Source organism: Saccostrea echinata, unplaced genomic scaffold, assembly GCF_033153115.1.
Source record: "Saccostrea echinata isolate AGI-Se365-2 ecotype Australia unplaced genomic scaffold, CSIRO_AGI_Sech_v1 ptg000033l, whole genome shotgun sequence".
In the NCBI taxonomy this organism is placed as follows: Eukaryota; Metazoa; Mollusca; class Bivalvia; order Ostreida; family Ostreidae; genus Saccostrea; species Saccostrea echinata.
Genome location: NW_026889782.1, coordinates 5867005 through 5883160, shown reverse-complemented (window position 1 = coordinate 5883160; position 16156 = coordinate 5867005). Strand labels below are relative to the sequence as shown.

At 32.6% G+C, this 16156-nt stretch overlaps 1 protein-coding gene across 1 annotated transcript; it reads left to right on the top strand.

Annotated features, from left to right (window-relative positions):
- The first annotated feature begins 5306 nt into the window (after nt 1-5306).
- Nucleotides 5307-14651, top strand: LOC133198591 (uncharacterized). The gene is made up of 6 exons (XM_061334655.1): nt 5307-5412; nt 10594-10659; nt 11078-11181; nt 11300-11478; nt 13723-13750; nt 14111-14651. The coding sequence occupies exons 1-6, from the start codon at nt 5382-5384 to the stop codon at nt 14378-14380; spliced, it is 678 nt and encodes a 225-aa protein (XP_061190639.1). The 5' UTR covers nt 5307-5381; the 3' UTR covers nt 14381-14651.
- Nucleotides 14652-16156: the final 1505 nt, after the last annotated feature.

Genomic DNA, 16156 nt, shown 5'->3' with positions numbered 1-16156 from the left:
GAACTTTCAAAGTTATTTTGAATTTTAACATGTTAATCTTCAAGTTTATACACTGTTGGAAATACTGTTTGTTTACTTAGACTTGAGAGATAAAGGTAGGAAGATTTTATTGTGAAAATAAAATAAACCAAGAAAGGAAGGACACAGGAAAAATATGTGGAAGAGTATTTGTATCAAACTTTTTGATAGAGATAACTCTAATGTTTTGAAGTTTTTTTAGCATAAATTGAATCAGGGATAGTTTGTATGAGGTGCCGTGGGCTCATTACAGAGACACTGAAGAACCAGTACATGTGACATTCCATTTATATAGTTTGTTGGTTTTTTTTTTGTTTGATAGAAACATTGACAACTTTTTGATAGTTGTACTGTTTGATAGTTGTACTGTGGTAAAATTAGAGAAGTACATTTCATTTCAAAAGAAAAATGAGATTTTGTCAGAAGGAAAACGTACCTTGTGTAAATTTTGATAGATTTTTGTGATTGTAAAATTTTTCTAGAGATCATTTTCAAATATGATGATGAAAAATAAAAGACCATTGTAGAAGAGGTAGATTTTTTTCTTTTACAAGTGTTTAATGCTAAGTATATCTAATGTGTGATTGAAGCTAGTGGTCATAAGAAGATGTATAAAAGCATTCATGATATTATGCTCTACTTGCTATGTCTTTTGGAGATTAAGGTCCACTCTCTATTTTTTGTAGACATTTCATTTTGTATAGTGCAGTTAAGGCAGGCAGCCTCTTTTTTAAATATATTTTTTGTTTGTCTCTGCCAAGAGCAGTTTTTGTCCCTTTTTTGTTTCAATATTTTTGTATTTTTTTTTTCTCTTTTTTGGTACTGCACTGCACAATTTTTTTGAGGCCAAGTGATTAAACTTGCAAAAAAAATTAAATAAATCGTTTATTTGCAGATGTGTTCTTTTGTCTTCTTGAATGAATAGATGATACATGTACATCAATAATTCACAAGAATATTGTGAAGAAATGAGGTTCTTGAAGTAGAAAATGATCATAACAGATGCAGATTTATAGTTAAAGGTTAAAAAAGATTACATTTAATATTTTAAAATTGTTTAGCTCTTTTGAGCCAAAGGCCCAAAGAGGTATTAATTTCATGACCGTTTGTGTGGTGTGGGATGTGCATCAACTTTTTGGAATATGGGCCATACCTCAAGAACCCCTTAGCCGAATTTTCGCAACAGAGGATACGTGGCCCAAGGGCTTTCATTTGTGAAAAAAAAAAATTAAAAAATTTAGAGAAGTTACCCGTAAATAAGGGGAGATAATTAAGGAAAATAAAACAAAAGTAGTGGTTGCTAAAAAGATATCATGAAACACAGGGCAGATTATCAACAAACTTGCACAGAGGGATGAGGATTTGTTGTAGATTGAGAATTGTACAAAACATTACCTTGGGTCAAAGCGTGTGTTCTCAAGGTCACTCAAAGTTGACCTTAAATAATATTTTGTTAAAAATGACGAGGATATGTTGTAGATTGAAGATTGTTCAAGGCATTACCTCAGGGCTAAGGGCATGGTCTCAAGATCACTTCAAAATTGACCTTAGATAATAATTTGTTAAAACTTTGATACTTTGCAACCTATGAGGACTGGTATCATCAAATCTAGTCAGTTGATGCATCATAGGACCTCAAATTATGCTCACTCCAAAGTACATGTAGGTTAGTTGACTTATTTTTTTTAATTGATTTTGCAGCTTATCATTTTTCAAAATGTTTTTTTTATGTATATTTTGTACACAGTGCGGCCTAGGATCATCAAACTTGATCGTTGATGCATCTGTGGGTCCCAGGATTTGGCAGCGAAAAAGTAGGCCACAGTGACCTACTTTTAGAAACGAAATTGAATTTGGAACGAACTTGATGAAGCGTAATTTTTTTTTTTCAGAAATGTTCGATTAGAATGGTTTCAGACGCCCATTTTTTGAAACATGAAATAAATTTTACATTTACTTTTTCGTCATTTAAACGTTATTATTATACCTCTACTGATATTTTCCCTAAATAATATTAGATCGTTAGATGTGACTAATTCCCTAGAAATCGTTATGAGTGGACTACTAAGTAATCCCGTGCGTTAGTCAAGTGAGCTAACCTCTGCATCAAAAGCTAATTCCCGGTTATCCGTAATCCTCTAGATTTTACTTATACATTGGTATAAGGGAAATAGTCCTGGCCTTGGGGAACTGGAATCTTGCTAACTCCCTCATGCAATGATATACTTTAACTGTTATAATGAATAATGGGGACTTGACCAATTCATATTCAAAAATCATTTTTTATGGCTCTGATAAACCCATTTTCCACTACATATCCTTTACTGTCAACTTTAAAAACAAATTATCAATAAAAAAAATTATCTATCAAAAAATCATTCATTAAAATAATGGAATTTAATTTGTTCAAGTTGACATTACTGAAAACATTATTTTAGAAAAATATGACTTTTCCGTGAGCTTTGAAAATTGATAAATATATTGTGCCAGAGCGGGAGATTGTCCTCGCCTTGTACGCCCTCTTTCTTTGAATTATAATTTTCTTCTACGATATCTTGAGGTGTAGTATATTTACATGTGAATTTGCAATTCCTGAGTAATGTTAGTTCTATTTACAACACAATGTATTCAGTATACCTCTATCAGTATATTTAACTGAATTTTAGTAACAAAAAATATCTTTTTAAACAGAATCACACACATTTGTACATGTAATTTGTCAAATGTTAATGTTAAACAAATGCACATTTTACTGTTGAATTCTGATTTCACCCTCTTTCAGCTGTACTTTAGGGGTCTGAAAGGCTTTGTATCAAACTATGTGGGTGGGTTGGTTATATGTTGTTTCACATCGCATTGGAGAATTTTCACTCATACATGTATAGAGATGTCACCATATATCGGTGAAGGGCTTCAAATTTAGACCTTTACTCGGCACTCTAGGCCATTGAACATTGAAGGTTCTTTATCGTGCCATCGACTATCTTGACAAATGGGCAAAGAACGTGTGGATGAAGAACCCCGCACGCTAACTCTTCATTCTCGCGGCCTTCATATTACACCCATTTTATTCAATACAAATGACAGTCTGGCCGTTAAATCTCGTTTGAATGCAAAGAAGAGTTCATTATTAATCGATTAATAATTTTAACACCAGTGTCAAAAACTTTATTGCTCTTATTTACAAATCTTTTCATAAGATGGGTTGAAAAAATTATTCATTGAAATCAGACTTTAAAACATCACCAGATTTTCAAATACCCATGGAAATGGATAAATGATCCTTAAATCTCTATCTAAGTTTTAATTGTGTAAAATTCAACATAAACGATGAAGTACGTTATTTCATTTGAAAATGGTAATAAAAGGACATTTTTTTCCTTTAAACATACCCCCGCCCTTGAAACAACAAAAGCTAAGGTATAAATTTGTGAAATATCATGTTGTAAATTTTGAAATTACTAGGGGGAGGTAAATGCAAAATTTACAGTAAATTTTGCATTTATCTCCCCCTAGTAAATTCAAAATTTACAACATGATAGAAATAACAATTCATAAAACCTATAAAAAGGAATTTTTGTTTCACGGGGGGGGGGGGGGGGAGATGTTTTGAAAATATTTTTCCTTTTCCGTTGATTTCTGTATGATGAAAATAGTGAAAAACGCACTTATTACCAAAATTATAGAGTTATCTCTCTTTGTTTTCCAAATTAGTTATGTTTTATGAAAATTCACATAAATATCTATAATTATAAAAATAAAATATCATTCAAATATGTTAATTAATTTAACTTTTGAAATTTAACAAATTGAATTTGAGAAAAAATTGGGCCTAACTATATTGTACCACCCTAAGGACCTCAGGATATGTTGGCCCAAAAGTAGGTCACATTGACCTACTTTTTGTGTTCTATCATGTTCATCATCAAATTGCTATATCTTCATTGGTATTAGGCCTTATATCATCCTTGTCAAATGGTGCACTAACATCTTAGAACTTCGGATGTTTTCACAAAAAGTAGGTCACAGTGACCTACTTTTGAAATATCATTTTTCATTATCAAGTCTTTATAGTTTATATCTATGATATATAGAAGCCTATCCTCTATAAACCTTGTAAGTTGATGCATTCTAATACCTCAGAATAATTATCAAAAAATCCAAAGAATTTTTAAAAATTTAAAAAAAAAAAATCAAAAGTCAGTAGCAGGAAAAGGTACATGTATAATTTTTCTACACATTATACAACCATTCCTCGCGATAAATTAAAAACTAAACTTTTTTGTAACAAACTTATGAAGTCGTATCTCCAGAATGACTCTCCTTTATGTCATATTTTTCCTGCTTTATCAAAACCATATATTCAACTCATAAATGAGCAAATTTGAAAACTTTTTAAAATTTTTGGCATAATAAAACCAAACCAATACTACTTCGTTGTAAGTTTCATTTCAAAATCTTCTCAAGAACCACTGGGTAAGAAAAGTCAAGAACTACGAAAGAAGTTCTACCTTGTTCAAATTATGGCCCTCCTGATGGTAGGTTGGGCAATAACCTTTTTTCTTGCTTTCTTTGTTTTTTTTTCTTCAAATTATCGACCCACACGGTTTTCTTCAACTTCACTGCGAAAATATTTACGAATATGTCTATCAAAAGTGTCATCTACTGATCTAGAAAGTGAATGTTGACATTATACAAACTAAGCAATTCTTAAGTTAAAAAAAAGTACCAATTTTTAGAGCAATTGATCCCCCCACCCCCTAAACTAAAAGCATTTAATGCATGTATATATTTTAACTACATGTAATATCTTATAGCATTGATATATTTTGATAACTCTATTTATAATATTAATTTTGGACAATTTATTCGAAAGTGTCTTAATTCTTATAAGTTTTAGTGTGGATTGAAACTGCGTGTCATTCCTGTATTATATTCTCTAAGCTTTTTTTTTAATTGTAAAAATGAATTTGATTTAAGTAGTTTTAACAAGTCTCTCTCTCAAATTGGATAACAGTTTGTTTTTTTTTCTTGCATACAAATAGCCTATGTACAAAAGCCGGGCTCGGAATTCAAAATATTTTGTTTTTAAAAGTTATATTTTAGTAAAAATAAAAGATCGGTCACAGTTAATGTGATATCATTCTTCAATGAAAAAAAAAATAAAATCAGCAAAGAAAAAAGAAGTTTTTTATTCGGTTGCAATAAATTTGCCTAAAGTAAAGTTTTTCTTAATTAGATGACTGACATTTTCCTCAATTAGTCAAACGCTAGTTTTGTTCTGTTTACAAGTTCCCAAGCAGTGGTAAACTTCACAAATTGACTTCTAGCTTAGATGAGAAAATGGCATTAAATTAAAGAAGATGGGAGCAGCGGCCAGCGCTCCTATTAAAGGTTGTACATTAATTTTATTGCTTTAAATTTAACATCTGCTTAACCATGTTAAAAATTTGAGCAGTGAAAATGAAGTGTGTGACTAATCCGAGATTCCTCTGACTATACCCTGCTTTTATATTGTGACATGTGCATGAGAGACATCAGGGACCTATATACTAACGTTAGTCAGGTCCAGGAAAATCACTATATTTAGCTATATAGCTTAATTTACCTATATAGCTTTATTTACCTATATAATATAGCTTTATTTAGCTATTTTAGAACAAGTTTCTGTTTTATGAAAAGCAAACAAAAAGTCGCATGAAAATTAAAGCTGATATTTTTTTAAAAAGGTTTGATAAAAGCAACCTAGGGCATAGATAGTAAAAACATTGCCTCTTTTAAACACTTTTTAACCAAAAAAATGCATCTCAGATTTCTCTATTGTTTGGATAGCTGTCCATTACTGGAAGTGCAATGAGGCATGACAAAGTGTGATTGCCTTGCATTGTGCTGAATTATTACCAATCAATTATCTTGTTGACCAAAACTGCTTTTCTTTGTTAAAGTAGCTGCTTATTCACAGATTAACTGTTATACATAGCCCCAAAACTTTTAGATCTTTGATTGCAATTGCACAAAAGGAGAAACAATTTTAAAAGTGGGTTTTTGGTGAATTGTTTTCAGTCCATTTCAAAGTTGAAAACTAATACTGCCTCATTATGCGACTTTTTGTCTGCTTTTCATAAAACAGAAATTTACTCTGAAATAGCTAATTAAAGCTATATTATATAGGTAAATAAAGCTATATAGGTAGATTTAGCTATATAGCTAAATATAGTGATTTTCCTAGACCTGTTAGTATATAGGTCCCTGGTGACATGCATGCATGACCAGCTGATGGCAGCTTGAACAGTGAAGATTGCATCATCGAGCATGGTACAGGCATCTGAAATGTTATCAATGACTTGCAAATAATAGCTTTGACCTTACTTATTTTACATTTATAGTAGGGGTTAGGAGGGCTAGCCTAGCACTTAATTTGCAACTTACTGATAAAAATTTCAGTTGCCTGTGATCATGAGAGAAGTAGAATTATCTACCCTTTGAAATGGTAATTCAGGTATAAAGTAATTATATATGTGTATCTGTATTGATCATTATTATTCATATAAATGCCTTTAAACGTATCACTGTTAATGGTACTGTACTACATGTATTACTGACATATATATGTCAATGTTTTCTCTTTAGAGAAGTGTAAAGGCTTTTGCCTACATCCATGTAAACAAAAGTATAGTATCCACTTCTCTTAAGAGCAGAGCTTTCAAAAAGATAAGAAACAGGAGGTTTCTTGTGGAAGTGATTTTAATGAAATGTGTTATCAAATTTTCCGCCAATGAACATTCACGATTTCAGGTGGGTAAAAGTACAGGTTACATTTTGAAAGGCCTGAAAGAGGATACCTAAAACCTTGAAAATAAGCCGCGGCTTATTTTAAGTTTTGGTAAGAAAATGGGGGCTTATTTTCAAAACCGTCTTATTTTCAAATCGCGGCTTATTATCAAAACCAAAAACCGGTAGCTGACGAGAGCATAATCACGGCTTATTATATAAACAATAAATTATGATCGATCGATTTTGAACTGCCACAATATGCACGGCTATCGGACATACTGTAGCATTACCAACAGACATAGACAATTTCTTGTTGTTTACCTCTACATTTAAAACCTTAGTAAATTATGATAAGAACATAAACTTGTTGAAAATGTTAAATTTATAATCTGTTGATGCTTAAATTATATTGGAAAGCGAGTTAAAATTAATTTTAGCTGCATATTCAAGCCGCCATATCATGATGTTATTTATAGACATTTACACATTCCTTTGCCACCTGTTTGCGTAATGTATCAAATCAGTCTGACACTTGGTTTTCAAAAAAAAAAAAAAGAGCAATTTATAAGTTTATATTGATTTTAAATAACTCAGTGGAAATTTCATGTATGTAAACATCCCTGTATACGTCCCAATTAAAGCCATTGTTGTGAAGGAGTGTACATGTTTGTTTAATAATTTTCTCATCACCCCTATTATCAATGGCTTTGATTATTTTCATTGATATAATTGGAGTCGATTTATAACCTTCGTCCATTATAGTAATTTAAAAAAAGAAATATCAAGTTTGCTAAAACTTAATTATTAAAATAACTCGAGCTCTGTTGAAAATAAGAGATTACTGCGATGCACACAGTCATGATTACCATTGCTAAATAAAGATTTAAGTCGTTTTTATAAAACTGAAGTTCAACAGTTTCTCGTGCATTGTTGAAATAAAATTATTTTTGCGAGGATAAAGACGACATGTAATGAATGTCAAGATTTCTGTGAGCTAAAAAGAAAATAATAGTGCTTTAATATCTTGTGCTTTGTTGAATAAAATTATTAATGTCATAGAATGTTTATAATAAAATAAAATATATTGTAATTAAAAATAACACTGTGTTCTAAATGGAACTATCATAACCGGCTTATTTTCAAATCAGGCTTATTTTCGAGTAATTTTCAATGCAAGAAATAGGTGGCTTATTTTCAAAACCGGCTTATTATTAAATCCGACTAATTTTCAAGGTTTTAGGATATAAGTCAATGTAGTTATCAAAAATTTTCATTGAGGATGAGCATGATCAGGAAGATGTACACATGTGATATGTGTCCTTGGCATAACCAAAATACTGATATAATTAATATTATATAACATCCCTTTCAGGCAAATTTATATAGTTTAAATGAAATCAATGTTTAATAGGTGCTCTGCATTATGGGAAGTTACCCAGGAAAACATGAGTTTTATGCTGGTTTAGTATTGTGATCACCCTTTGACTCTGGACAATGCACTTGAAGCACAGCTACATGTATCGCTTGTACTTTAATAATATGCTGGATCAGAATCCAAATTATGAGAAAATAAACCTGGTAAACATCACATATTTTGGACTATTTAATGTTATAGCACTCATGGTCACTGAGCCGTACAGCATCGTACTGTAATATTAGTGGTCAGTAATGAGGATTAGCAATAAAATATTGATATTAAGATTTATCTCTTTCAGACATATTGATATAATTATATTATTGTATGATTATAACAACACTGCATTATGGGATGTAACGCTGGAAAACGTGAGTTATTATGATATTTCTCAGTAGAGTGAACACCCTTTCAGAACAAGGCATTTGAAGCACAGCTATACACATACCTTTATAATAGACTGAATCAGGGACTTATGGCTGAATTTGGAATCTGTACTCACTAGATACTTGTATAACATATACTGTATATATATATACTCAGTTTCTGTCTCACTCTGTCAATCTTTTCTTATCTGAATAACATAGCCATGATTACTAAATGTTCAGCAACAGGAAGGAAGAAAATGCAATGGATTCAATCTTTGGTTTGTGAACACTAAAGTAATGCTGCGGCTTTTACAAACAGGCCTATCTGGTGAAAGTGTTCAAGTGAATCTGCCTGACATGCAAAAGTGAAAAGAAAACTACAGACCAACACCTAGCCAGCATACCACGTACGTACTGCTCCATGAAATCTAAATTGGTCTGCAAAGAGACTATTACCCCCACCCTCAACACACACAAAGGACAGAAGGATCTTAATTCATTGCCGATTTAAAATATGTTGATTCAGGATCGTGATAGAATAAAATGCACTGTACATTGGTACACAGAAATTTTATTGGAAGTGTGGAGAGACTTCATTTCCTGAGAATGCTGTAACAGTATAGTTATTTGGATAATATATTTCAAAACATCTGTATCATCTCAAGAGGAACTGATTTTACAGTCAAGTCTCATTAACCCAGACACTTGTATTCTCAAGCAGATCATCCAAATTAATGAAGCTTTCAGGTTTTTGAAACATTCCTAACCTTTTATAACTGCCATGGCTGATAAACATCCGGAATATTAGCATCCAGATTATGAATGTCTGAAATATTAACATCCGGATTATAGATGCCTGGAATATTGGCATCCAGATTATGGATGCCTGGAATATTGATGATCAGATTATGGATGCTGGAGTATTGGCATCAAGATTATGGATGCCTGGAATATTGATGATCGGATTATGGATGTCTGGATTATTAACGTCTGGATTATCAAGGATTGACCTTTCTAAACATTGAAAAATTGGCAAAGAGAAACTGGATGGGAAGCTTATAAGTCCTAAAAGTCCTCATTTAACCCTCATTATGAGGTCCTTTTCCAGAATGAGGTACACTGTCTTGCACCATTCTGTCTTTTGTCAGTTAATCAACCCAGGTCCAATGAAATGCTCTTCTACCTTAACAAGAAAGTGTCTTTGGCTGAAAATATTTAAATGTGTCATATGATATGTTACATAATTTCTTTTTTTAACATACTTCCGTTAACCTGTAGAATAGTTTTAATACCAGCTAGTGCATAATACTGTAAACATATTACATTTATTTTATTGATTTGGCTATGGATAATATTTAGTGCCTTTCGCGGAGAGCAGCTTCCACTAAATTAAATACATCGTAAAATGTCTTATGTTTATATATTCATATAAAGTGCATTCAGAATGCACTAAATAAAATATACGCTAACTTGTCGAAAAATCATTTTCCGCCAAATGTCATACACAACAAATATAATAAATTTACAGTAATCTTGCAAAAAATTTTTTTTACTGTAGCATTAACATTCTGTGATACATTTAAAGTGGTTCTTGCAGGTAATGAATAGACTCAGCCTCTCAGGCTATAAATAGCAACACTTTCAACATTTTTATCTTAGAAAATTGTGACTTAGACTGTATATGTGTGGTAGATCGATAATTTTGACTTAGAATGTATGTGTGCTAATTAATTGAAATTTTAATACTGTCTTTTGTGTATATTACTTAGACTCAGTCTAATACACACAGACTTCTCTTTGATCCACTCCTCAGTTTGTTAACTATTATAGTTGAGATCTTAATGGCATTAAGTGGTCAACTTTAAACAACTGTCTGTCATTTAATTTAGATATACATGAATATTATTACAGTGCTCAAATCTGGAAAATAATCTTTAAAAATTACTATAACATGTATAAGTAACACCTCAATGAGTTTTAATGCTTACTACATGTATATATATTTAATTTACATTTCAGCTCAGGCAAAGCCTCCAACTGGCCGCATTTTAAAAGAGGGTATTCTTTTGTATTGTGAAACTCAAGGTACGGCTGATCTTCTCTCTTTGTTACTAATTTGTGCTATTATACAAAAGTTGAGCCTCGGTATGGAATCATTTTATAGGGGGTCAATATTCATAGGTAATCAAAATTTTACTGGTCCATGGGGACCACATTTCGTTGAGAACTCATGTAATATACAGAGGATTCAGTTAACCAGTGTGTTGACAAAGCAATCATTCATGGGGATGTAAATTCGTGTGTGATGGAGACTTGCAAAATCCATGAACATTGCCCCCCCCCACCCCCCACCCCCCAACAATGATGATTTCACAGATCTCTAGTTACTATGCAGATAGCCCACTAAATATGATTCCCCTTACATGACTTACCTATATTATAGATATGTTTAATGCTTTTTATTTTGAGCTTAGGTCTTTATCCATGCTTAACACAATTGTAGGAGAAGAGTGGAAGAGCTGTCAATTTGACCTGTATGAGGACGGTACATTTGATTGGTCCTTCAATGGACGGTTTCCAGAACATGTTGGTTCTGTAAAATTAAAGGTAAAATCTGTGGTTGTTAAATAGATAAAGTGCTCAAAATATGAAAGGAACAGTGTATATATCAGGAATTCTAATCACACTAACCCAGAATTCCCTCCTTATTCTCTTATTTCCTCAGGCAGTAGCTGACCAAATAAGTGTGGGAAAGGACTGTGAGGAGGTTCCTGACTGCCCTGAGCCCCCATTGGGGTTGACCATCAACTACATGATGTCCTACCCCCATAACTACCCCAAGGGAACTCGCCCCACGGACATGAAGAATAACTGGATTGTATTCAAAGATGATAGAGAAATGAAGTACTTTTTGTGTTGCCTGCAGAGCAGAGCGGCACTAAGGGATCACTTTACCTTGCGTCTGTCTAGCTGTCTGTCTGTCTGTCTGTCTAGCTGTCTGTCCGTCTGTCACACCCTGTATCTCAAGAACTGTAAGAGATATGGACTTGATATTTTGCATATATATTGCTTGGCAGTATGGCTTTTGTGAAATGCCATGGTTACCGACCTTGCAACCCTTGACCTTTGACCTATTTTACAAAGAAGTGAATAACGTCAATATATAGCATATTTTTGACATTTAAGAGATATGTCTCATGCACTATTAAGCATGTGCACTGATTGTCAAAAAACTTTATGAAAAATACCAACGTTACAATTCACTTGACCTTTGACCTTCTTTGCAAAAAAATACCCCGAACAATTTAATTTAACTTAGGTCTTTTGAATTTTGAGAGGTAGGGTGTTGATAATTAGCATTTTTACATGTTTATGATCTCATGATACTGTACTTTGATACTGTATGATATTCAGTTACCACACAAACTGATATTTAAATACAAGTACTATGAAAATACATCGAGATTGGTATCCCATAATAGATCGTGTAGACTGACAATTGGAGTAAAGACTTTTAAACATAGATTAATACATGTAAAATGATAAAGGATTATTTATAATAAATTCAATTGAATTATTCATTTTAGGGTTGGGAATCAAATTTCTTTGATTGTCAGATTCTATTGCAGTCTTATACTATGCGTGGATGCTTTTTTCTGCATGAACTATCATGCTAGTAGTAGATAAAAAGCTGACCACTCTTAAATTTATTTACATCTTTAATGAAGCTACAAAGCAGGCGACACATGCGCTCCTTGGAACACTCTAGTTCTTTTAATATTTACATTCAGTGTTAATATCTTTATGAAGTTCATTAGAAATCTACGATGATCAAATCTCTATAACACATGTGAAACTGTGTCACTGTGCAGTAGAATACACACTAGGAACTTTATGCATTTTCAATATCTAGGAACACTAAAATATATATTGTTATGACTCAATTTAACAAAAACACAAGTACCCTGTTAAATTAACATAAAATACAACTGTGCATTTAAAATAAATTTGTCATTTTTTTTCTCGCAATGTTCATTTGCGTTATTTAACTTTCCAACGTCACAAATGGCTGCTAAGTCTATTAAGCACACCAGGTCTGAAAGGCGCTAAATTCAAAATAAAGATTAACAAAATAAACAATTATGAAAAGAGAAAATCAGAGAATGTAAATATAAGCATTGAATTCTTATTTTTGGATGTCATTATCATACCGCGCTAACGCACGGTATTCAATTTGTAGGCACGGCCAGATGTGTTATAGGACCAATGACATCCAAAAATAAGAATTCAATGCCTAAATGTATTCTCTCTATTTTATGTCTGCTTGACTGACTTTTTTTCTTTAGCTTTATCTTAATGCTTACCAGTTAAGTTGATTTGATACCCAAATAGCATGAGATACCAGTATTGAAGGTCAAGGCCTCGAGAAATGTAAAGTTCATGCCAGTTTTAGGTTATTTTGAGGGCACGGGCAGAGTGGAAGGAAAAAAAAATCTTTTTTCCTAAGGTATCGTTTTTTTGGATGGATGCTATACAGTAACCATTTGCAATATAATTTTAAATAAATCAATTGTTTGCATAGATGTTTCATTGTATTTAGTAGAACATGTTTATAGACTAGCAAAGTGCCAGGGATGAACTATTTTGATTCCATATAGTCATAGTTCTTTACGTGAACTATGAAGTTAATGATCACATGATGCTTGAAATATTATTGAAACAAGACAAATTTTATGTGAAGCAAACACGGACCTCAGGAAACAAATGAATTTACTGAAACAGGCTTAAAGTTTAATACATCGGATCAGGCAAGATTTCGGAGTACACAACACCTGGCTCCAGGGCCATAAAACTTAGATGGGCTCACTTTTGATCTCAGTCTCACTTTTCCACTATATATTCCTTTCATAAAAGTGAGACTGAGATCAAAAGTGAGCTCGTCTATGTTTTATGGCCCCGAAGCCTGGATTAGACAAGTTTCACTGTATATGAAAAACATGGTGAAAAATCACCTTCGGAATTCATTAAAAAAATTCTTTTTGAACAGGATTTCCTTATGAATTAGTTCTTTGTAACCATGCAAGCTTTACTGTATATATATAGTTTTGTAATGAAGTCAGAGATCAATGTTGTGTTTTTAATTTTTAGGGAGTGGATCACAGCTTTGGAAGATGCGGTAGGTGACTTGGCTCTGTTGTCTGATGTCATTTTTAAATAATTTTAAGATAAAATATATCAGATTAAACATAAATGAAAAAATTAAAATATAAAGATTTGTGCTAATTCTAGAAATGACCCCATATATGCTCTCAAAATGCAAATTCTTACAACATTTATTGGAAAATTTCCAGAGAGGCATATCCCCCCAACTCCCATAGTATATTTACAGGTCCAGATTTTTCCCCTTTTATGTGAATAGCATAGTCAAGCATAATTTATTACTAGATAAATCCCTGACTAGCCTCATTTCCTTTCCTCCCAAAAACAGCATACTTTTTTCTTTCTTAATTACATGTCTTTGGTTTGTTTTTTTTAGCTGCATGTTAAGCCATTAGGTGTCCAATCAAAACCAAAGAAGGCACCACCCCAACCAAGGGTTCCAATAGCATCGCAGTTAGCACCACTCGAAATTCAGACAGAGGATCCTGACTCGCAGGCAGACGTCCAGAATGATCAGAAAAAAACGGCATTAAACCAGAACGAAACTAAAGAACTACAACACACAGATTTCAGGTTACTCCTTGCAGGAGGACAAGCAATGTCCAGATATTCGGAAGACAACATGCCACATTTTGGCCAGGCTTAACCACGTAGCCCTCGGCATCCCAGTAAGGACAACAAACTAGCTATAGGAAAGGATCAGATTTCATCATGGCATATAATTGAATGGGTTGAATTTAGTCTAAGCTTTTAGTACCAATCTGGGTAGATATAACATATTAAGTGTGAAAAAAGGTTGATAGTGTTGAAACATTGATGGTAGGGCAAAATCATCTACTTACTTGGGAGGGCAGGGATAGGAATGGTATTGTAGTTGTGTATGACATAATCATCTTGTTCTTGGGGATGGGATGGTACCTGGTTGGTACATGTTTAATGCTCTACCATTGGGGGGAAGGGGGGTGGGGTCAAGTAAGGATGTTATCATCTTGTGATTAGAGCTAGTGGTGGAGAGGGGGTTTGTTATTGAATTGAGTATGACAAATTCATTGTATCAGTAGTGGGGAAGTCAATTAAGTTTGGTGTGATATAGTCTTTTAGTTACTTAATGGGGTGGGGGGTGTTGGTGGAGGTGGGTAACTTGTCTTACATCATCCTATAGCAAAACACCAGACAACACTGTAGCAAATTTAAATCAAATGTGTTAAAAGCATTAAAATTCTTGAAGCTTATGTAAAGCCCTACACATAAGAAATGCATTTACAGCAAAGTTTACTTGCTTATAAGGAAATTTCAAATATAAGGAATTTTTTGTGAATCCCATAAAAGACTTTTTAGTATGTTCCTTATACGTGTATAGAAAATCTTGGCTAGATAAGAAAGCGAGGTCCCAGTGACTTTGTTATAACCGAGTTGTACTGTAGTCAAATGTCCTCATGTATATTATGTCACCATTGCTTCCTGTCACTTTGGGAGTATGTGTCTGTACATATAATGCACCAGAAATGTGTCAAGGATATATAATGCCATCACACAAGATACAATAATCAATAACAATTGATCATTTTACTACTAACTGCTAGTATTGGGTCAGATCTGAATGCAGAAATCTGAAGAGAGGTAATATAAGTATTATCGTTCACACTTTTCTATTAATAAAGTCCTTAAATTGTGAGGTAACACTCAATTACATAAAATAAACTATTACACAAATAGTCAGACCCTGCAGAATAAAAATTAAAAACTAGATAAAAAAATCCTTTTAGGGATGATGAATAGAAAAAAAGTCCTTTTTACTTATAAGTACACAATTAAAAAAAAACTTTTTTTTAATACAAATTTTCACCATTTGCAATTTTTCCAAGAATCTTGTATACCAAACATTGACAGTCTAAAGTGTATGTGGGAGCGTAGCAGGAACGATAACTCTGGATAGAAATGCTCATTTCTCAGATAAATACAGACGCTATCGGTGAAATGAGATCTTGCATATATATCAAATATATATATATTCATATATTTAAGACCCAGGCACCTGTGCTATATATGAGGAAATTTTTGGAAGTTTTGTAAAAATTTATTTCTAAAATGAACTGCCCCCGTAGATGTCTGCGAGGACTTTAAATATCAGTCAATATTTAGGGGGAACTTTCTATGGGGATAGTGATTTGAGAAAAGTATACAAGGTGTGAATATAATAAGAATAGATGTGAAGTTTAAAAATTCTTTATCAGAAATTTCCCTATGAAAGAGTCCCTTATAAGCAAGTTTTTTTTCTGTATATACATGTATGAAATTGTGAACAAGGGTACTTTATTAATGTATTCTATGTATTAAGAAAGGGTATATTTTTTTCTAACATTATTATATATTTATTAGTTTATTCTATGTTGTTGTACTTGTGTATATTTGTCATTGCTGA